The sequence below is a fragment of the Chanodichthys erythropterus genome, chromosome 9 (genome assembly GCF_024489055.1).
Source record: "Chanodichthys erythropterus isolate Z2021 chromosome 9, ASM2448905v1, whole genome shotgun sequence".
NCBI classification, from domain to species: Eukaryota; Metazoa; Chordata; class Actinopteri; order Cypriniformes; family Xenocyprididae; genus Chanodichthys; species Chanodichthys erythropterus.
The window spans coordinates 6,777,783-6,801,436 of record NC_090229.1 but is presented as its reverse complement, the minus strand read 5'-3'; the positions used below and the strand labels follow the sequence as shown (position 1 = coordinate 6,801,436).

At 37.7% G+C, this 23,654-nt stretch overlaps 1 protein-coding gene across 1 annotated transcript in view; it reads right to left on the bottom strand.

The window, feature by feature from the left end:
• Positions 1–23,654, bottom strand: part of cux2b (cut-like homeobox 2b) — a 171,314-nt gene that overhangs the window by 11,993 nt on the left and 135,667 nt on the right. The window contains exons 5-12 of the mRNA XM_067393496.1: positions 9,892–10,023; positions 9,426–9,564; positions 8,992–9,068; positions 8,839–8,905; positions 3,683–3,731; positions 1,511–1,615; positions 1,050–1,247; positions 70–128 (exon numbers count right to left, since the gene is read on the bottom strand). Of these exons, the coding sequence (XP_067249597.1) occupies positions 70–128; positions 1,050–1,247; positions 1,511–1,615; positions 3,683–3,731; positions 8,839–8,905; positions 8,992–9,068; positions 9,426–9,564; positions 9,892–10,023 (826 nt within the window). The remainder of the gene's footprint in view (positions 1–69; positions 129–1,049; positions 1,248–1,510; positions 1,616–3,682; positions 3,732–8,838; positions 8,906–8,991; positions 9,069–9,425; positions 9,565–9,891; positions 10,024–23,654) is intronic.

Genomic DNA, 23,654 nt, shown 5'->3' with positions numbered 1-23,654 from the left:
ACACAACGATACGTTAACATCATCATCCTGATACGTCAGCGCTATAGTGTGCGCTCCTGAAAACCTCACCTGAGTTCTGTTTTGATCTCTTCATAATCCATCTGGGACTGTAGTTTGGCCTCCAGGGTCTGTACAGACACAAATCAAGAAGTTAATTATGGGTCATCAATAAAACATTACATTACATGGCAGAAGCTAAACGACAAACAGATGAAAAAGCAACCAATATGTTTGTTTTTAACAGTTTTAACAAAGTTGTAGTCTCATCTTAAAAAAATTAAAATTATTCTTTAAAAACACATTATCAGCTAAAAGTTGGGGGTCGGTACGTTTTTTAAAAAATATTTTTATGCTCACCAAAGCTGCATTTATTTGATATACAATAATATTGTGAAATATTATTATAATATAAAAGAACAGTTTTCTATTTGAATATATTTTAAAATGTAATGTATTCCTGTGATCAAAGCTGAATTTTCGGCATCATTACTCCAGTCTTTGTGTCACATGATCCCTCAGAAATCATTCTAATATACTGCTCAAGTAACATATCGTATTATTATCAAGGCTAAAAACAGTTGTGCTTTTTGTGGAAAACATGATACATTTTTGTTCAGGATTCTGTGATGAATAGAAAGTTCAAAAGAACAGCATTTATTTGAAATACTGTCACTTTTGATCAATTTAATGCATGCTTAGTGCATATTAATTTCTTTTAAAAAAAGTACTGTAAATGTAAACAGTAAAATGGAACTGAGAATACTATTCATGTATGTAAATACATATGACACTCTTATTGGTAACTGAAAGCATAATCAAATTAGTCAAAAATGTTTAATAAACGACGTGCAAGGGGTGGAAAATGTTAATGAAGGAAATGTGAGTAGTATACGAGTAGTCTACTTTAAACCTAAACAAATCGACAGCAGTGATCATCGAGTTACATGGAAACAGCTGAGCTGCTGGTAAATGTATACTTTTAAACTATAATTTACTGGCCTCATATTATAGCTACATTAATGAAGTTTGAAGTTGAGGGATACTCTCACCTCTATAGCTTCTGACTTATAGGCTAGCTGCCGCTCCAGCTCTGCTATCTGATTGGCTGATGAGTCCTGGACTTCCTGTAAGGTGAACTGGAGTCTCTGGACATTCTCGAGCAGTCTGAGGATCTCTCTGTCCTTGGAGAACAGCACCACCTCCAGCCGCGACAGAGAGCCCTCGTCTCGCTCGTCGCGCTCCCTCTCCTGAGACGACAAATGAAAGGCGAGGAGGAGATCAGGGGGATGGGAGTGGCATGGCCAACATGAAACTGTCTTTTCAACTTCAAAATATCCTCCTGCTCTCTGGCTTCCTATAATCACATCGCCTCAAAGAGCCACTAATGAGGTTCCAGTGGTGTGGGAGCAAGTGATCATTCCCTAACCCTTTCAGATTGGCCGTGTTAAGGTGGCAATTTGCAGCAAGGCGAGGCGTCCGGCTTTCAACTAAAAGCGAGACTCATTCTTACCTCCTTGGGTCGGTCTTCTGATGGGCCAGTGGCTTTAGAAGTGCTCTGAGTGCCGGCGAGCTGCTCCCTAAGCCTCTCCACCTCCCTCTGGGCAAAATCCGCTCTCTGGCATCAAACAGACAAGTTTGGAAAACTTTATAGAGGAGCTGAACATCCAGCTTGTGTGTACCATGACCCTAAGAAGTATTTAGACACTTGCATCGCACTAAACCCTGTAAACTTTGATTCAAATTTCTAAGGCTTCTAATTTATCATCATGATAAAAACTTGTTGCACACAATCTACTACATGCCTTCTGTCGTCAGATTGATATTTTATACTTTTTAAGAAAGTAAGAGGTCTTTTAGTATCCTTCAGCTCATGCTTCACGTGTCTTTTTGATGTGAAATCCGCACTCATTTTTATTAAGTAAACATAAGAATAACTTTTATATTGTTAGTAATATTTCAAGATGAACACTTAGTGGAGTGAAGCAACTTGGGTTTACTTGATTATCCAGACATCACTTTTCAGAAAAATCATGTTAAAATGCCAGTTTAAATGAGATCCATCAGGTTTTTGAGGAAAGTTTATTTGTTCATCTCTCAATCATTGTATTTTATTACATTATATGTTTTAAAACTACAGAGCTTTGATCACTAACAAACTTTTTTTTGAAAACTAACAAAGACATATTATTGACAGATATAGAGTGAAATCTGATATTTATATGCAAATATGTAAGGAGTCTGCTATACTGTTATAAAGATCTCACTGATTTATATTACAAGCATCAGCATTTCATCTTTTCGGCCATATAATATTGCATATTTTTGCTCAGTTTGGGACTAAGGTGTTCTTTCCTCCTTGAGTCTGAGCACCATTCTCACTATATCATAATTTGAGCCATAAAAGTCTGATGTATCAAAAATGACCCTCATTTTTTTTTTAATATTTTGTCTAATAAACTGTTTGACCAGTTCTGTCAGGCTTTAAAAGATCAATATGGATTAAGAATTGTGATAATATACTACTCCTGTGTAGCGACTACACTACTTTTCCCATCTTACATTATAGCAGCACAAAAATGATAAAAGCCACAGATAAAGCATCAATTGCACACCTAAAGTACATCTTTTTTTTGTCGCATCAGTGCTAAAAAAAGCTTCCTGTCTTTTCAATAAGGCGAAAACAGAGAGAATTTCCCCAAAACATCCATTTTACTTTAACATCAAAATCACTTGAATGAGAATCATAATTATGACTTCCCAACTCGTACACAGGAGCTTCCCAGGAGGACGTAGTTTCCAGAAAAAATTTCCTGCAGCATTTGAGCACAGATGACACTTGCTTTGATATTTTATACCTAACACAACGACATTCACACATTTATAAGTAGAACTTTAGTGTTAATACTTTTCGACTTGAGTTTCACCGTTTTATCAATTCAAACGGTGTCAGATCTTTTTTTAAAGTAAATGACACTCACTTCGATATTTTTATGCATGCTGAAAGTGTCTCTTTCTCAGTCCCTGTTAATGTGGACTGTTTAGGACAGCGTGCACTAAAATACTGGGAAGGCAATTTGAGCATCAATACAAATCAGGGCCAAACATTCTCAGAGATCCATAATGAAATGAACAATCAGGCCGAATGGAACAAGAACGCCCTCGAAACCCCAATCAGATGAGATTTACAGGTGCCGAGAAACATCCGCAGGTAAAACAGCGAGAGCGAGCGCGTGTCTGCCTCCGTTCTGCTGAGGTGCGTGTTTACTTGCAGGCACTTTCTTCTCAAACTGTTTACCTGCTCTGTCACACTCGGCCTGCTAATTAATGACTCATTTTCGAATCATTTATCTAAGAGCTGCTGGCAAAGGGAGAAAAAGCAAATCACAGTGGAAAAAAAGGAAGCAATCAGCGCAATGAGGTAACTAACAGCCCTCCTCGTTCGCCACATCGCTCTCGTCTCTCAGCATCCATCTCTCTCTCTCCTGTCCTCCGCCGCTCGCACGGCACCATGGGAAAGAGTGGCGGGTAATCACGGGCCTGCGAGAGCGAGGACGAGGAGGGTGGTGGGGGAGGAAGAGGGGCTGCAGGGGCGTCTAATTAAACTCAAAGCTTGATTACGAAGGTGATTATCTTCACGACGCAGCGTCTCAATCAAAGGCTGAGAGGAGGGCACCGCACTCACCTGGTTGGCCTTCTCCAGGTTCGCCATTAGCGCTCCCATTTCCTCCACTCTGGAAGACACAAACCACATTAAACATCAAACCACCGTCACGTTTAATGCTCACATCATGCAGTTGCACACAGATTCATGCCAGTGATAAAAAGTGCAGAGTAACAGGTAAACTTAGTACCAACGTGGGGAAGTTTGTTTTTGCCAAGCCACACGCTACATATAAAGTAATTAAAAGGGGACCTATTATGTCCCTTTTTACAAGATGTAATATAAGTCTCAAGGCCAGGGTATACTTCATTTTCTGTGTTCCCTCCATCTTGTGCACAGGTCAGCGCACGAGACTTTCAAAGTATACTCATTTGGCTGTGAATCCAGAAAGACGTTCAGCACTATCTAGTGGATTTTGCTTTCAAGCGCTCAAGTCACTCGCACATGTGCTGTAGTATGCGAACTACAAAAATTGGGCTGCACGAAAATTATGTCATGCGGACTGTGGACGGGGGCTCAAAATACCCCACATATCATTTATTAAACCATCTTGTAAATGCCCATTTTTGAGTGGAGGGAAAAGCATGCTGTTTTCGTGCATGTATCTTTAAATGTAAATGAGCTGCTGCTGCCAAACCCCACTTTCTAGAAGAGGGCGGAGTCTGTACAACTCGTGCCTCTGATACTCTGCCAAAAACTAAAACATCTGGTTTTGATTATCATGTCTATTGCAGTATATGGTTATATAGTATCAATATATGGTTTTCTGAGCGCACACACCTGAAGCATGCGCACAGAAAGCTGGATGTCAGATGGCGTGTGCTGTGAGTATTAAACTAAGTTCTCTTTCATGTCTTATTGCCCTTAAACTGTCAAATACACACAAAGTTATGCTTGACTGGCTACTTTCTGCTGTCTCAGACATCTTTGTCCTGTGTTGGCCACCGTAGCTTATGGGGATAAAAAAGGTGTTGGTAGATTTTTATCAAAAGGTTGTTGTGTACACACTGCTGACACACATTTACGTTCAAACACCATGTCCCCTTTAAAGAACAGTAAAAAGCTGTTGAAAAACTAAAAAGTAGTTGACTACATTAAGTTTGCTAATGTTAAACTATCATAGCTATTAGCTAGTTAACAGACCCTTGATGCTATATATTAACTAAAACAGTAATATTGATAATTGTTTATAAACATAAATAATAAACATGCTATGTTTAACAAACTGTTTTTAAAGTGTAAATGAATAACTTTTACTTTTAACTTAAAAAAATAAAAATTGATTAAAAATATGTAAAAATAGTAACATTTTTAAATATTTTATTTAGTAAAATATTCTGTACATAAATATAATTATAGATTATATAATGTTATATACATATATGTAAAATACCTTTTTAATATTTTTCTAATATTTTTAATAATATTTTTTATTAATCTATAAATTTGTAAAAAAAAAAAATTATATATATATATATATATATATATATATATATATATATATATATATATATATATATATATATATATATATATATATATATATATTTAGCAGGACATAGCTGGAAGTAAGAACTTCACATGTGAATCCAGGAAAAGTTCTGGATTCAGCAAGCTCATGTTCAAGTTGAACATTCATGCATGTTTTTGACTGCGGCAAGCGAAGATGATAGAATGGAAAGATGTGATGTCTCTTTCACAATCACTATATATATCGGAAAACACTGATGTTGGATACAAAAATTATACAGTGCTACATCACACAGCAGAAACAATACCGAAAACCCCCAAACGCAACCACAGTATTTACACCGAGGTGCACACGCATCTGCCTAAAAAGTGTCCTTTGTGCTGCACTCCAGAGAAACCCCGTAAACCACAAATAGAAGAAATAAATAAATGAACAAGTTCAAAAGTTCTTAAGGGAGACACTGAAGTCACTAAAATGCAAGGTTTGCTGTCATTAGAGTCGAGTGAGTCATATCTTATCTAGCGCTGCGTTCGGCATCATCGTATCCCAACATGCCCACACACGCGCGCTCGGCACAATCAGAGAGCTCTCATTTGAATAGCGTCTCGGGGAGATTATTCATAAGGTTTGTTTGAAGTTCAACAGTTTCCTCTCAGCCATCAGGGAGTTGATTTTCAAAAGGTGGAGAGGCAGCGGAATAAAGAGAAGTGAAAGATTGATTAAACATGCGAGTCTCTGAGGTTGCGCTAAACAAAGATACCTTCTCAATTAGACGAGATTCGCTTTAAGAGCACAATCAGAGAAATTTAGTCCGAAGAGAGGGCCGTTGAGCGCACTCGCGAGCCGCACGGGCCTTTAAGTTTCTAAGTCTGCTGCCTGTCTAAGTCAAGATCGCTAATGCAATCGTATCATCAGCGGCCGCCGTACGCTGCAGAAAGAGAATCAGGTGAAAATTTGTCAACTGAACAGAAATTAAAATATCCTCTTGATCTGAACTTACCAAAGCTCAGAAGGAAATCTATGATCTCAGGTCTGAACTGGAGCAGATTTATTTCAGGTTTAATATGATTTTCTGAAACTATTATGACAATCTGAATAGAGCAAATCTATTAAACGCTTTTCAGTCGGTGAATACAGAGGGCTAATTTTAAAAGGTCTGCACGAGCATTAAGTTGTAAAGGAAATAATGTAATATTATTTAATTTGTAATTATAATATATGTGCATAATATTTTGTGAAGTACATAACAGATTGCACTGTGTGATATGCGGTAACCCATAATGCAATGCACTCGACTGTGACAAAAAATTATGGTGAGCAGATATTCTGTTTTTCCCAGGACAGTCCCGTATTCCAGCTCTATTTTTAGTGTCCTGACTTATTGTGAAAAAATCCTGTATTTCTTCTTTCCTTAATTGTTTTTGCTAGGTGATCATAAAAGTGAGTAGTAGGCATAGTTTCAATTCAGTCACGTGAGAATAGCCTAATCAAAGCTTGCCAATCAGGTCATAGTATATTTTGGAGAACCAAATTACCATCCAATCACAATTCATTACCGATTAACAGTTAGTGAAGGTGGGATTTTAGAGAGCGCTGAGCCAGTGTTGCCAAGTCTGTGGTTTTCCAGCAGAATTGGGCTACTTTAGCACTGTTTCCGCGGGTTGTTTTTCATGTCCGCGGGTTGAATCGATCCCAAATAACATGATATTTTGCCCCTGGAATGCGAATTTTACCAGGAGAGCCCCGCCAAAAACGCAAATTTACCCCCTGGAATGCAATTTTTTGCGCAGTAAGTTGTTAAAAGAAGAACACAATGTGGTATTGTGCAGAATGATACACAACAGAAGTGCTCTCTCAACTTTACGCCGAATGATCAAATAGAGGCACAGTTGTCAAAATGCCCATTATGTGGAGTAAATACGGTCGGTTATGGCTTAAAGGATTAGTTCTCTTTTAAATGAAAATCAGCCCAAGCTTTATTCACCCTCAAGCCATTATAGGTGTATATGACTTTCTTCTTTCTGACGAAGACAATCAGAGAAATATTAATACATATCCTGACGAATCAGAGCTTTATTAATGGTAGTAATGTGTTACCAAATGAGTATGAGCTGAAGAAATTGTCTCCATCCACATCCATCCATCATAAACATACTCCACACGGCTCCGGAGGGTGAATAAAGGCCTTATTAAGCGAAGCGATGAGTTTATTAAGTTAAATATCCAGCTTCCGCCAGACTGCCTTCCATATTCAAATTACAGAAAAAACGGAACTGGCGTTGTGTCAGCTCTGTAAGTTGAATAGGGAAGGCATAGGGCGTACAGCGTAAGCTTTTTGAAGAATACGGAAGGCGGTCTGGAAACTGGATATTTTACTTCATAACTTGTTAAATATAGATATTTTTCTCACACAAACACATCGCTTTGCTTCAAGAAGGCCTTTATTAACCCCCCCGAAGCCGTGTGGAGTATGTTTATAATGGATGGATGCACTTTCTTGAGCTTCATACTCGTCCCGTTCACTGCCATTATAAAGCTTGGATGCTTCAGGATATTTATTAATATAACTCCGATTGTGTTCATCAGAAAGAAGAAAGTCATATACACCTAATATGGCTTGAGGGTGAGTAAAGCTTGGGGTAATTTTCATTTGAAAGTGAACTAATCCTTTAAGTGACCTGTCAGTGTATCCAAGTGGATCCAATCATTCGGTCTTAAAGTGACAGCAGCCTAAAATACCCGTCTGTGTCATTAATGTTAATCAAACAAAAGATGTTAAATACTGCATGTTAAATAAACCAACTGTACCTAAAAAATATAAATATAAATATATAACTCATGAATCAACCTGACAGATACTGGCAAAAGATCAAATTTGAATTAAATTAAAAATGACTCAAAGATAAAGTTCCTACAAAATGAGAAAAAAAATAAAAATAATATTAGACATACTAATATTAGAAAAATTATTAAGTTATTATAATTTATAAATTATACAATTATGAATTACTATTAACTACAAACATTATAAACCCAATGCAACCTTGCTAAAAAAAAAACAGCTTAGTCAGAAACAGACTATTCTCAAGGGTTTTAGGGTGTTTTCACACTTTGTTTGATTGCTTGGTCCCCCTCCCACCTTGTTCACATTATATTATTTGGGTCCGAACCTTGGTACGCTTGCGTCGTCAAGCTAGCCATGTTGCAAGGTACTGTAGCGGCTATGAAGGAAAAGGCGCCAAAATGGATAGAGTTGCTCACATTCTTCTTCTTTTTAAACTTCTGAGTTTTAGTTTAGTTGGGTTTTCGTGATTTAGTATGATTGCGCACCAAAAGTGCTAGTGTGAAAGCAGCCTTAGAGAGATTTTGAACCCTTGTGAGCTGGTTGTGCTGGTTTCAGTAAGGAATCACAAAGATATGCATTAAAAAACATCTGATTGAGTTAAGGTTGAGTATTTGACTAACTTTAAACCTTTAACTAGGGTCAGAGAAGTTCAATTTTAGATCAGACTGGAGATAGAGGTTTTGTGTGCCGTTCACAGAAGCAACAGAGAGGAAAAAAGATGCTCCATTTCTGTTATGTCATTTGCAAGACAAATCAAACATCTAGCTTGAGATGGAATCGCAGAAACTATTTCAATGAATAACCAACATCAGCATAACATGGACACATGTTTTCAGTTGCCACCGTGAATAAGTGTCTTACTTTTCCGCCATTTCCTTGTCGTATTTACACCTCAGTTCCAGCAGTTCCGTTCGGGCCGAGTTCAGTGCTGTGAGACAGAGAAACAGGTGCAATTATTGACCTCTGACCTTATATCAAGCCTCAGATGACCTCAGTGTTTGATATGGATCTTACATGACTGAAGCGCTTTGATCCGGTCCTCAGCCTGACCGAGTCTGACAGGCAGCGAAATGTCTGATTCATGTTCCTCCCTGTGGAAACGGTGAGACAGCGCAAAGATCAGAACAGGAAGTGACTGAAACCCCTGCTGAGAAATTATGAAGCCGCTGAATGGATCTCTGGAAACCCACAGCTGATTTCATGTAAACATCTTATTTGGTGACAGAATACGGTAGCATTCTATTTGTACTACTTCTGTAAAGTATGCAGAGTATATAACAGAGTACACAGTGTGAGATGCAGAATCCCATAATGCAATGAACTCGACTGTGACAAACAATCAGCATATCATTCACACATTGTTATGTACATATACAGCACAGGCAGTATGCATTAAGCAGTTAAAATACTAAAACAAATTCTTTCAAATCTTCCTGTGGGTCACATACCCTTCCTGCGGGTCCTGATGGTTTTGGAGCGGGGCATCTCCATCCTGGGCGTTCTGTGTGCTGTTTGGTGTCATCATGTGGGGCCGCTGTGTCGACGCCTCCCCTGTCTCCACGGTAACAGACCCCTCCTCTATGTGTTCTAAACACAGTTATTTAAATGAACATTGTAACCAGTCCACATTCTCTTTGGAATAACAAGTGCAACCTAAATGATTTCTGAAGACTGGAGTAACGATGCTGAAAATTCAGCTTTGCACCACAGGAATAAATGACCTTTTAAAATATACTCAAATAAAAAACAGTTATTTGAAATTGTAATATATATATACATAAATATCTTTGATCAAATAAATGCAGCCTTGGTGAGCAGAAGACTTCTTTCAAAAACATTAAAAAATCTTACCCATGCCTTATGAATAGTAGTGTATGTCTAACATTTCTAACGTGTGTGTGTGTAGGATCTGACCTGCTTTGTCAAGGCACTCCAGGTGTCTCCTCCAGTTCTCAGAGATTTCTGTGACCAGAGCATCACCGTCAGCGGCCGAACGCTGAAGTTCTGCCAGACGCTCCTGTGTGGCCTCCAGCAGCGGAGCTGGATCTGTACGAACACACACATAACAAAGCTACAATAATGCGCGGCCACATTAGCGGAAGTTCAGCTAAATTTAGTGGGCGAAAAGAGCCCAATAGTGTACTGATTCATGTAGCAGCGCTCACATAGAAGTCACTTTAAAACCAAACAGCTTTCTGTCAGTCAGTGTGGTAAATCTGCATGGGGAACTTTTTCACCCTCTTCTAAATGTCCTGATCCTGTGGATTCCTATTGTGAAATGACCAGATTTTTTTCATTTGCTTATTTAATTTGCCATGTTAGGTCTCATTCCTATGTAAAACATCGATAACAATCAATTTTACAATAAGGTCCCATTAGTTAGCATTAGTTAATGCATTAACATTGAGCAATGTCAGTGCCGATAGCCTTGTGGGCAGCACTGCCATGTAGCGCTTGTGCGCGTCAGGGGGACCCGAGTTCGAGTCCCGGCTCGCAGACCTTTCCAGATCCTGTCCCCCTGTCTCTCTCTCTCTCCCACCTCACTTCCTGTCTACGCTATATTATCCCATCACAATAAAGGCAAAAATCGCCAAAAATAAATCTAACAATGAGCAATACATTTGTTACAGCATTTATTATTTTTTAACATTAATTAATACAAGTACAAATGTTCATTGTTAGTTCATGTTAGCTCATGTCCATTAAATAAAATACAACATACAACTTTTCAATGTATTAACATTAACTAAGATTAATAAATGCTTTAGAAGTGTTGCTCATTGTTAGTTCATGTAGTTAACAAATGGATCCTTATTTTAAAGTGTTACCAAAACATCCCACATCAGAACGAATCAAGATATTCGCTCCATATCAGGCCTAAAAACCACCAACCTCAGCTGCTTAACTTGCTCCCAAATACTTATCTAGACAAATCCAACAAAGTAGAAGAGGATAAAAAGTCACCCAAAAAAGAAATAGCATATATATATATAAAAAAGGTGAGATTCTTTAGCACAACAGAGGAGCTGTTTTGCAATGCATGTGTCTCAGTGAGGGGCCCATGGGGCCAACTAGGAGGCTGTTTCTGCGCTAACAAGTCTCCTCTGGATCATTTGATCATTTAAATTATTATGCCAGGAATCCTCAGGAGGCGACTCGGCTCTCCACATCACAGGGCTGTTTTTAATCTTCCGTCTTCCCTTTCTTCCCCTGAAAAAGTTCAGCTCGGCGCGGCTCAGAGAGGAGTCGTGCTCCTGTTGTGTACCTGGCAAAGGAGGTGACTCCCCGAACCGCCGCGCACAGAGAGAGGAGGCTCATGGGAGCGGGGCTGACACAGGGAGGGGAGATACACACACTCCAAGTCTTTCAACACTCCAAAAGAAGAGGGAAATCACTTCTTTTTCCTTTTCGACCCATGACGGCTTTCATCCTGCGCTCTCTGGGCGCGACAGGGGTCCTGATTCCGCTCACTTCTCTCCGACGCTCAACCGGAGACAGATCCGCTCTCATTCTTAACGTTACTGCAAAACATCCTTGGAAACGCTCGGACAGGAGATATATCCGCTTTCATTTTTCCTCCAACTAAATTGAGGTCAGACAGGGAGGCCGCGAGGGCGAGCGGCGTATTTAATAAATCAGGATGTTAAAAACAGTCTGCGGTGTTATAAATGCAGAGTGCATGCACGTGTGCGCTTTGTTACAAAAGCACGGTGGATATTGCGTCAGTCACTTGGGACACTGCTTTTAAGAGTAGTATAACTCCTTTTACACAAAGACGACGGCTTAAATCAGTGCACTTCTGCACATCAACTCCTTTATCGCTTTCTTTTAAGTTCTAATGATCAAACCCTTCAGGCTTTATTCTCAAACGCAACCAGCGATTCTCTTCAATCAGACGCTCGGAGTGAAACTCTGCAAACTTGATGCATTTGTGAGATGGCAGAAATCACATTATGGAAGCCGTTGAGATATTAAAGTGTGTGTTTGTGCATCTGAATGATGTCTGGATGCATCTGGATTAAACTGTACTGGGGAAGTGATCAAACCGGAGACATATTGCATGTGGCTTCTGCTTAATTTCCAAGGAAAGAAACCAATAACACAGTATCAAAAGGAATATTTTTTGCACATTTACCAAAACAATACAACATTTTTATTTATGTATATTTTTTCCTGGCATGGTACCACAGTAATACAGTGGGTTGTTTTTTTTTTGTTTTGTTTTTTGATGATGATGATATTCTAGGAAAGACCATGAAGTTCTTTGTTAATACTGAAATACATGAATTTCAGTAACATGGTATATTTCAAAGTAATATACAGTAGTATTACCATCTGATGGAATTGTACCATGTTTTTTTTTTTTTTGTTGGTACTTTTAAATGTGTCATGAAACTGAAATTCATGTACCATGCTATTTACATGACAAATACCATGGTATTTTGGACATATACCTTGGCAGTACCATGGAGTGCCATGTACATACTGAAGTACATGAATTTCAGTACCAAGGTATATAGTATTACCTTATAACATACCATAAAATTACCATAAACCATCATGTTACCACGGTACCGCCTATGCATTTTTTTGGTAAAGGACAGTACTTTTACATACCATAATATTGACATTTATGTACCAAAATATTTATATGGTACTCTAAGGATTACTCAAAAGGATTAATCATGTACAGGATTAATTATGTATATATATATATATATATATATATATATATATATATATATATATATATATATATATATATATATATATATATATATATATATATATATATATATATATATATATATATATATATATATATTAGTAAAAGTTAAAGTAAACTCTTTAATCACGGATAACTCCATAACTCCAGGGGAACGGTCTCTAAAGCCCTGGGTTTTTTTTTTACACGTATGCTAGTGTACACACACATTCGAACGCACAGCCTTGGAAAGTATACTTCATTTGACTCGTGCGTGTACACAGGCGTTTGACGCATGCAAAGTTTTGAGCAATCTCTAAGCATGAGTTACAACCCATGTAAACATCTTTGTGTTCTTTAATGTTAGAGCTGTACAAATGAGGGTATTTCTAATCTCTCGCACAATCTCTCGTCTACAGTGGGTACGGAAAGTATTCAGACCTCCTTAAATTTTTCAATCTTTGTTATCTTGCAGCCATTTGCTAAAATCATTTAAGTTATTTTTTTTCCTCATTAATGTACACACAGCACCCCATATTGACAGAAAAACACTGAACTGTTGACATTTTTGCAGATTTATTAAAAATGAAAAACTGGAATATCACATGGTCCTAAGTATTCAGACCCTTTGCTCAGTATTTAGTAGAAGCACCCTTTTGATCTAATACAGCCATGAGTATTTTTGGGAAAGATGCAACAAGTTTTTCACACCTGGATTTGGGGATCCTCTGCCATTCCTCCTTGTAGATCCTCTCCAGTTCTGTCAGGTAGGATGGTAAACGTTGGTGGACAGCCATTTTTAGGTCTCTCCAGAGATGCTCAATTGGGTTTAAGTCAGGGCTCTGGCTGGGCCATTCAAGAACAGTCACAGAGTTGTTGTGAAGCCACTCCTTCGTTATTTTAGCTGTGTGTTTAGGGTCATTGTCTTGTTGGAAGGTAAACCTTCGGCCCAGTCTGAGGTCCTGAGCACTCTGGAGAAGGTTTTCGTCCAGGATATCCCTGTACTTGGCCGCATTCATCTTTCCCTCAATTGCAACCAGTCGTCCTGTCCCTGCAGCTGAAAAACACCCCCACAGCATGATGCTGCCACCACCATGCTTCACTGTTGGGACTGTATTGGACGGGTGATGAGCAGTGCCTGATTTTCTCCACATATACCGCTTAGAATTAAGGCCAAAAAGTCTATCTTGGTCTCATCAGACCAGAGAATCTTATTTCTCACCATCTTGGAGTCCTTCAGGCGGGGACCTTTCATGTGTCTTGCACTGAGGAGAGGCTTCCGTCGGGCCACTCTGCCATAAAGCCCCGACTGGTGGAGGGCTGCAGTGATGGTTGACTTTCTACGACTTTCTACAACTTTCTCCCATCTTCCCGACTGCATCTCTGGAGCTCAGCCACAGTGATCTTTGGGTTCTTCTTTACCTCTCTCACCAAGGCTCTTCTCCCCTGATAGCTCAGTTTTGCCGGACGGCCAGCTCTAGGAAGGGTTCTGGTCATCCCAAAAATCTTCCATTTAAGGATTATGGAGGCCACTGTGCTCTTAGGAACCTTAATTGCAGCAGAAATTTTTTTGTAACCTTGGCCAGATCTGTGCCTTGCCACAATTCTGTCTCTGAGCTCTTCAGGCAGTTCCTTTGACCTCATGATTCTCATTTGCTCTGACATGCACTGCGAGCTGTAAGGTCTTATATAGACAGGTGTGTGGCTTTCCTAATCAAGTCTGAATCAGTATAATCAAACACAGCTGGACTCAAGTGAAGGTGTAGAACCATCTCAAGGATGATCAGAAGAAATGGACAGCACCTGAGTTAAATATATGAGTGTCAGAGCAAAGGGTCTGAATACTTAGGACCATGTGATATTTCTTTTTTTCTTTTTTTAATAAATCTGCAAAAATGTCAACAATTCTGTGTTTTTCTGTCAATATGGGGTGCTGTGTGTACATTAATGAGGAAAAAAAATGAATTTAAATGATTTTAGCAAATGGCTTCAATATAACAAAGAGTGAAAAATTTAAGGGGGTCTGAATACTTTCCATACCCACTGTATGTAGGCCTCCTCTGTCACTGTAGCTTGCATGAGTTCCTGTCCGTTTTATGTAGTTTTTCTTCAACTACCTTGTGAATCCACACCTCCATGGCATGATTGCCACATAGTGGAAAAATGAATTACTGCAAATAATATTAAATGTGCATGTGCGCGGTTACAAAAATCCAATGGTGCACATACTCTTCTGATGACGAAATTCTGATGACTCTTCTGTCACGTACACTGTACACTGACCCTCGTGTACCCATAAAAAGTGAATATACTTTGGGCTTTAGTCCTTTTGAATAAAAACAACTACATCTACATGATGACTATGGAGGAGTTAAGAAAGGAAACACTTTGGAAAATCAGTTAAGCTCATGTTAATTTGTTTTCCCCTTAAAATGATGTTGCTGCATTACTAAAATAACTGTCACGTTCATTCTGCCCAATTTGCTTTGTGCTGTAAAGTTTATTCATGTTGATTACGGAGGCTATTAGAGAGTGCCAAACGTATTCTATCAAATCAGATGCAATCATCCCCTGATTAAATTAAGTGTTAATGGCAGGTAAAGGAGGACGAATCTCGTTCAGGCCCACAATGGGTTTGGACATCACAGACTGCCGATTATCTTTAATGAATCTGTCCTTTTACCGTCCATGTACATACACTGCTCATTTTCTCATTTCTCCATAACTTCATTACACTTGATTGGATGTTTGCCTTCAGGTCATGTTAACTAATACCAGCAAACCCCCCCTTATAGACCGTTATAAATCATAACCACACACACAAAAAAACAAAGCAATCAATTTCAACATGCGTACAGAACATTAATATGAGAATTAAAGCATTTGGGGTATGTTTCTGAATGTTGGCATGTAATTTCACACATAACCATACTACTCGTACTATTCCAGCAGGATGTACTGTGCAACCAAAAGACTACCAAAAGTAAAGCCAAAATTGCATTAAAAATGCACAATACAGTATTTATGTCTGAGATGACAACTGGAAACCACCTGGTGAATTAAACATGCACAATAAGAGGTCACATGACGATGATGTACAATACAAAACCCCCCGGAAATGTTGAGACGTTTTTTAAATTTGAATAAAACGCAAACTAAAAGAGTTTCAAATCACATGAGCCAATATTTTATTCACAATAGAGCATAGATAACATAAATGTTTAAACTGAGAAATTTTACAATTTTATGCACAAAATGAGCTCATTTCAAATTTGATGCCTGCTACAGGTCTCAAAATAGTTGGGACGGGGGCATGTTTACCATGGTGTAGCATCTCCTTCTATTCAAAACAGTGTGAAGACATCTGGGTATCGAGGTTATGAGTTTCTGGAGTTTTGGTGTTGAAATTTGGTCCCATTCTTGCTTGATATAGACTTCCAGCTGCTGAAGAGTTTGTGGTTGTCTTTGACGTATTTTTCTTTATAGGTGAAAGATCTGAACTACTGGTTTTGCATTGTTCTGCTGAAATACACAAGGCCTTCCCTGAAATAGACGACGTCTGGAGGGGAGCATATGTTGCTCTAAAACCTTTATACACCTTTCAGCATTCATAGTGCCTTCCAAAACTTACAAGCTGCCCATACCGTATGCACTTATGCACCCCCATTCCATCAGAGATGGACCATGTTCACATATGGCTTCCTTTTTGCATGATAAAGCTTCAGTTGGCATCTGCAGATGGCACTGTGGATTGTGTTTATGAAATGTGGTTTCTGGAAGTATTCCTGGGCCCATTTAGTAATGTCATTGACACAATCATGCTGATGAGTGATGCAGTGTCGTCTGAGGGCCCGAATACCACGGGCATCCAATAAATGTCTTCGGCCTTGTCCCTTACGCACAGAGATTTCTCAAGTTTCTCTGAATCTTTTTTTTGATTGATTCTTGATTTGCAAAGCCTTTGCAATTTGACATTGAGGAACATTGTTTTAAAGTATTCCACAATCTTTTTACGCACTCTTTCACAGCTCTGCCCATCTTTACTTCTGAGAGACTCTGCCTCTCTAAGACATTGTTTTTTATAGCTAATCATGTTACAGACCTGATATCAATTAACTCAAAGTTGCTAGGTGTTCTCCCAGCTGAATCTTTTCAAAATTTCTTGTTTTTTCAGCCATTTGTTGACCCCGTCCAAACTTTTTTGAGACCTGTAGCAGGCATCAAATTTGAAATGAGCTCATTTAGTGGATAAAAGTGTAAAATTTCGACGTTTAAACATTTGTTATGTTATCTATGTTCTATTGTGAATAAAACATTGGCTCATGTGATCTGAAAGTCTTTTAGTTTTCATTTTATTCAAATTTAAAAAACATCTCAACATTTCCGGAATTTGGGATGTAGCATACTACAAAAAGTATACAGTGAACAGCATTCAGAAAGCACTAAGCAGTATGGGAACACAGCATTTGTTCTTGTAGCTCAAACAGCATGATTCTTGCACACCAATGTCATGTGTTTGATTCATATATATATATATATAAAAACGCCCAATTACTGCTTTTTTATAGTAAGGTTAAGTTTAGGTATTGGGTAAGATTATGTGATGTAGAATATGCAGAATTTGGCATTAATATGTGCTTTATAAGTATAAATAAACAGCCAATATCCTAGTGATATGCATGCTAATACGCATTTAGTTAATAGTGAGAATTGGACCCTAAACTAAAGTGTTACCAGATTTTTTATTTTCAAATTAATGCTCTTCTTTTTTAACTTTCTATTCATCGAAGGAATACTAAAAAATGCATCATGCTTCAAGAAAGATAAATATTGAGCAGCACAACTGTTTTCAACATTGATAATAATCAGAAATGTTTCTTGAGTATCAAATCATCATATTAGAATGATTTCTGAAGGATCATGTGACACTGAAGACTGGAAAAATTGAAAATTGAAACTGAAAATTCAGCTTTGAATAAATCACAGGAATAAATCATATTTTTAAATATATTCGAATATAAAACCCTTATTGTAAATTGGAATATTTCACAATATTACTGTATTTTTGATCAAATAAATGCAGCCTTGGTAAGCAGAAGAGACCTTTCAAAAACTTGAATGTTACTGTAAATGTACTACTTCTTTATATTATAATTTATTAAGATCTACTTCAGATTCTCAATAAACAGTGATAAACAACACATCAGCACTTTGCTGATTTTTAGTTTTTTTTGTGTCTCAATGGTGTGATGGCCTGTGTAGATCTAGTCAAAATGTCATGTTTTGTTCCTTTATGAAATATTTTCTGCACTGTGCACCACAAAAACCTGCTATACGTCTTCTGCTTTCTACTCTAATTAAGATGCTTTTCATGAGAGTTTGTCTTCCCTCATACCTGATAAAACAGCCTAAACTCTCCACGCCTGATGCAACAACCCCCAACTGATGACCCAACCCCATCCAACAAAAGCACCATCGATTTCTCTCCTGCGGTTTAAAGACGAGACCCAGAAAGCAACTTAAACTGCGCAGCGACTCACCTACAGTAACGCCGGCGGGCGCGCGGTGCCAACGTGAGCAGGTGTGTCAGGGCGGTCTGTCTTGGCCCTGTCAGCGCTACACCGTCATTAGCCAGCGCGGGCGCAGCGGGGAGCAGCGTGCGTCTCTCTGGGCCCTCTGTAATTACGCTCTGACATAATTAACCCAGCAAGCCCATTAGCCTAGCGCCGACTGCAAAAAAAGCTTTGCTATAATTATTTGTTGTGTGCATGCTAATGAGACCAGCTGTGCGCCCATCGTACAACACGAACAAATTAATTTACAAGGCTGCGCTTCAAGGGTTTTTTTTCCTTGTACCTCTCAAATACACACTCAAAAAGCACCACGTCTTTTTTGGCTATCAAGTGGATGCGTAAAGTTCAAAAACTTCTCTTTTCAGATGAGTTATCTCAGCTGTTGGGGATAAACTCTAGTGTTTACCTCAAATCAATGAGAAATATGTAAACCTTTTATTTAAAGGGGACTTATTATTCTCCTTTTCACAAGATGTAATATAAGTCTCTGGTGTCTGCTGAATGTGTCTGAAGTTTCAGCTCAAAATACCCCACAGATCATTTATTATAGCTTGTCAAATTTGCCCCTATTTGGGAGTGAGCAAAAACACGCTGTTTTTGTGTGTGTCCCTTTAAATGCAAATGAGCTGCTCCTCCTGGCCCCCTTTCCAGAAGAGGGCAGAGCTTTAACAGCTCAACAACAACAAAGCTGGAGAATCTCACGCAGACAAAATGAGGATTGTCTGTACAGTCGACACTGATGGTTTCTGAATGGTTAGTGGATAAATTTATGTATTTGCTGTAGAGTTGATTCAACTCATCCACTAGCATGTGTCGTCATGTTAATCTTTTGTGCAAATCCAGTGTTGAATTGACCCTCGTTTGTGAAGCAGTCCAACATGGCCTTTGTTGTGTGTTCTCGGGAGCGGGGTTTATGTGAATTTTAGGGTTAGTGAACCTTTTAAGAAGCTTGTTGTAGTCCCAACCAGGCATTTGTTGTAGTCCTTAAAAAGCAATTTCTGTTAAAGAAAATCTCTCTCTTTGCATTGAACTTTGAGTGTCGCAACTTTGCAAATGTTGTTTATGCTCAAACAGCAACATTACACACTAACTAAAGTTAAAAAAGTGAAATCATAATCAAGGACCCCTTTAAACATATATATATATATATATATATATATATATATATATATATATATATATATATATATATATATATATATATATATAAATAAGAGAGAGAGAAAGTGCAAAAAATATTACACTATAAACATCTGCAGACATTGCTCTGCAGATTTGGATTTAAAACCCATAAATTCCCCATGATTTACACTTTAGTCAGATTAATATGGACATTAAAGTTACATGCGGATTACATTAGATTAATACAAATTTAAAAGTAACTAGAGCTTCCTTTTTCACATCCTGTGACAGATTTAACCCATCCATTCATACAACACTAACAAAAAACTACCCAAAAGTACCGTGGTATTACCAAGCCTCTCTGAAACTAGATCTCTTTAATATACCAAATATTTCTCCTGAGAACCACTAGAGTTTCAGCAGATTTCAATATTTCAAACTGTGCTCAGATTTGACCAAAGCCTGCAAACAAAAGTCAGAGATCTCAATATGAACTCAAACTCTTCTCTAAGATCTATTGGCTCTTTTGTAAATTGTGTAGTTTTATTTGTAATTTTATATGAATCTTTTGAGACAAAGTTGATACACAAATGAAAAACAAATGAGAACTACTGTTTAAAAGTTTGGAGTCGGTAAGATTTATAAAAGAAAAAAAAAGTCTCTTCTGCTAACCAAGGCTGCATTTATTTGATAAAAACAGTAATATTGTGAAATATTATTACAATTTCAAATAACTGCTTTCTATGTGAATATATTTTAAAATGTAATTTATTCCTGTGATCAAAGCTGAATTTTCAGCATCATTACTCCAGTCTTCAGTGTCACATGATCCTTCAGAAATCATTCTAATATGCTGATTTGCTGCTCAAAAAACATTGATTTTTATCATCAATAAGCACTACTCTGCTTAATTTTTCAGGATTTATTTCTCAGGATTCTTTAATGAATAAAAAGTTCAAAAGAACTGTATTTATTTGAAATAGAAATATTTTACAATATTGTCACTTCTGATCAATTTAATACAACTGAATGATCCCAATCTTTTGAACAGTAGTGTGTATATACCATGGTATATATCTCACAATAATATGAAATTATCAACTGATTCCATCAATGTAGCTTATTTTAACAATTTTGTAAGTGTACAACCATGAGAACAGGGTGACCTGATCTTAAATGTTCCATGAAAAACATCATTGAAACTTAAATTCCTCTCATTTTAACATTCAACATTTCTTTGCCCTTGATACTCAAGTGGTAATAATAAATGCTTTTGCAAAAGCCTTGATGAAGAAAGTAATAAAGTGGAGAGAGAACGAGGTAAAGAGAGAGATGCGTCTCTTCCTATGACTGCGTGCGCTGAAAGACAAACTTCCCTCTCAAAGCCTTTTTGTTTTAGTGGCGTTGTGAAGGACACAGTCGGACAAACATCAATAAGAATCAGCTGTGAAGTACGCTTGAAAGCGCCGCAGAGGCACAGCTGCGTGCGGCTTCGCTAGAGACGAGTGATCTCAATAAAAGATGAAGGATACAAACAAGAGGAAAGCCAACGGATCGGGCGAGAGAGGCCAAGCATTTCTGTTAACTCTGGAATATTAACTGAAGGCCACCAGGATGATTTCAGGAGATGCTGGTGACGTCTAGTGTCGTGTGAATCTGACACACGTCAGGAGTCATGAGGAACCATGGCTTTATGAACAAATGTGGTACAAACATCTATTTAAAAGCTTTGTGTGAGCTTTTTTTTGAGTCTCAAAAAAAAAAAAAAAAGACTCTTGAAATATCCAAATGTCACTGCATTAGAATCAGAAAGATGCATATAAACACTTTACAAGCAGCATTTGACAACATTTTGGCTTGACATCCTTAAAACAAGACTTGTTGCAAATAACCTCACAAAATCTATAACATACATTGTATAGGAGTTGCTATTTTGATTCTTTTCAGTGAATCAAAACCAGTCTGAACAAACGGACTAAAAGATTCATTTACAAATCGGACTCAGCTGTTCTGAGCGGTTCTCGATTTAACATCTCACTGACTCAATGAACTGAAAACCACCTGGCGTTAATGAATTTTATAATTGCTTAAATGCAAATTATGGTTTGGTCCTAAATGACTTCATTTTATGAGCTGAACTATGAACTGACTTGGGACACATACAATTACAATAAACACCCTTATTAATAAAACTTAATCAAAAAAGTAAACAGCATTATGTGTTTACCTGTGGCTTTATTGGTGCGTTTTAGAGCATGTAACGCTAAACGAGGATGTCAGTGAGCAAAAGAATCACTGAATTGGTTTTGTTGAATCAGTTCTTTGAAACGAGCAGTTCAAAACAACAGATTTATGTAAATGAATAAGTTCTCTTATTATTACTAAATTTCATGAAATTTATGCTTATAACAAAAAATGTCAATGGCCTAATTCAGAATCTGACAGAATTTTTCTTGTTTTAAGGATGTTTTTTAATATTTATTTAAAAGAAATTACTGGAGTAAATTACACTTGCTTTGATATTTTGATATTTAAAGGGATCGTTCACCCAAAAATGAAAATTTTATGTTTATCTGCTTACACCCAGTGCATCCAAGATGTAGGTGACTTTGTTGCTGTCTGTCGGTCTTATAATGCGAGTCAATGGTAACACAGTCAATAAATGTGCATAGACAAATCCAAATTAAATCCTGCGGCTCGTGACGACACATTGATGTCCTAAGACACGAAACGATTGGTTTGTGCGAGAAACCGGACATTATTTATATCATTTTTATATCACCTCTTAAAACACCACTATGTCCAACTGCGTTCAGCACTCGCTTAGTGAGGTCTGATCGCGCTCTGACAACGGCAGTGATGTCTCGCGCATATTCTTCAGGGTTTAATTTGGATTTGTCTATGCATGTTTTTCGACTCTTATTGATCCAAGTTCCCATTCACTCGCATTATTTGACTGACAGATGGCAACGGTCGGAGTTAAAAATCATCATTTGTGTTCTACTGAAGAAACAAAGTCACCTACATCTTGGATGCGCTGGGGGTAAGCAGATAAACATTTTTGGGTGAACTATCCCTTTAATGCAAAGACATTTGTATGGAAGCTTGTTTCCACCACTACATTTTTTTTTTTTTTTTTTTTTTTTAAAGGTAAGGAAATTTCAATTTCAAACTCACAATTCTGACTTTTCTCACAATTGCGAGTTTACGTTCTGACTTAATTTTCAAAGAATTGTGAGATATAAACTTGCAATTGCGAAAAATAATGTCAGAATTGCGAGAAAAATGTCAGAATTTCAAGTTTGTATTGCAATTCTGACATTATAACTCACAATTGTGATACAATTCACTTTTTTCTCGCAATTTTAACTTTTTCCCTTGCAATTACAAGTTCCTCATAATTGTGAGATATAAACTCGCAATTGCAAGAAAAAAACGTCAAAATTGCGAGAAAAAAGTCTGAATTGTGAGTCCAAAAAGTCCAAAAATACTGACTTTGCTTCTTAGTATTGTGAGTTTATATCATACAATTCTGACTTTATATCTCGCAGTTCTGGGATATAGTGTACTGTAAGATACCCTGAGACACATGAAGCTTATATATTCACTTTCACACACACTCACTCACACACACACGCTTCAGTTTTCTCCCTGTGGGCTTGTTCTCTATAGGGACTCATTGGCCGGGCAGCACTTTTATGAACATAATGCATTATTAAACATCTCAAACATCTCCTGGGCTTTGTGTTTATTACTGCTCTTACAAATCATCAGTACATAATCTCTAGTGGCCCACAGAGATCACACACACACACACACGAATCTCTAACGAAAAATCCCCTGAAAGAGTCACATCTTCAACAATAAGACACCCAGAGTGTGAACTACTAATGAAACATGTGACACGGTCCCGAAGGACCTCAGGACCATAAACAACCAGAATACAATGATTCTTTTTTCTATAGATGAAAGCATGTTATTTTTTAAGGGTGCAAATCTACAGTAGGTCATGTGAGTTTCACCTTCAATCTGGAGGAAAATAATGAACTACACAAAATACTGTCACTCTTCCATGAAAACAGTGACATAAAGAGGCTTACAGATGCCTGATGGAGCTACCAGGGTGAAAAACACATCACACTGTAAGCGTTTCAATACACAAATCCAAATTACATCTCAAACCGTCATGAACTTTGAATTCTTTGATGGTTAAAGCAATAGTTCACAGCGTTTACTGACCATCATGTCTTTCCAGACCTGTAGGACTTGAATTTCTT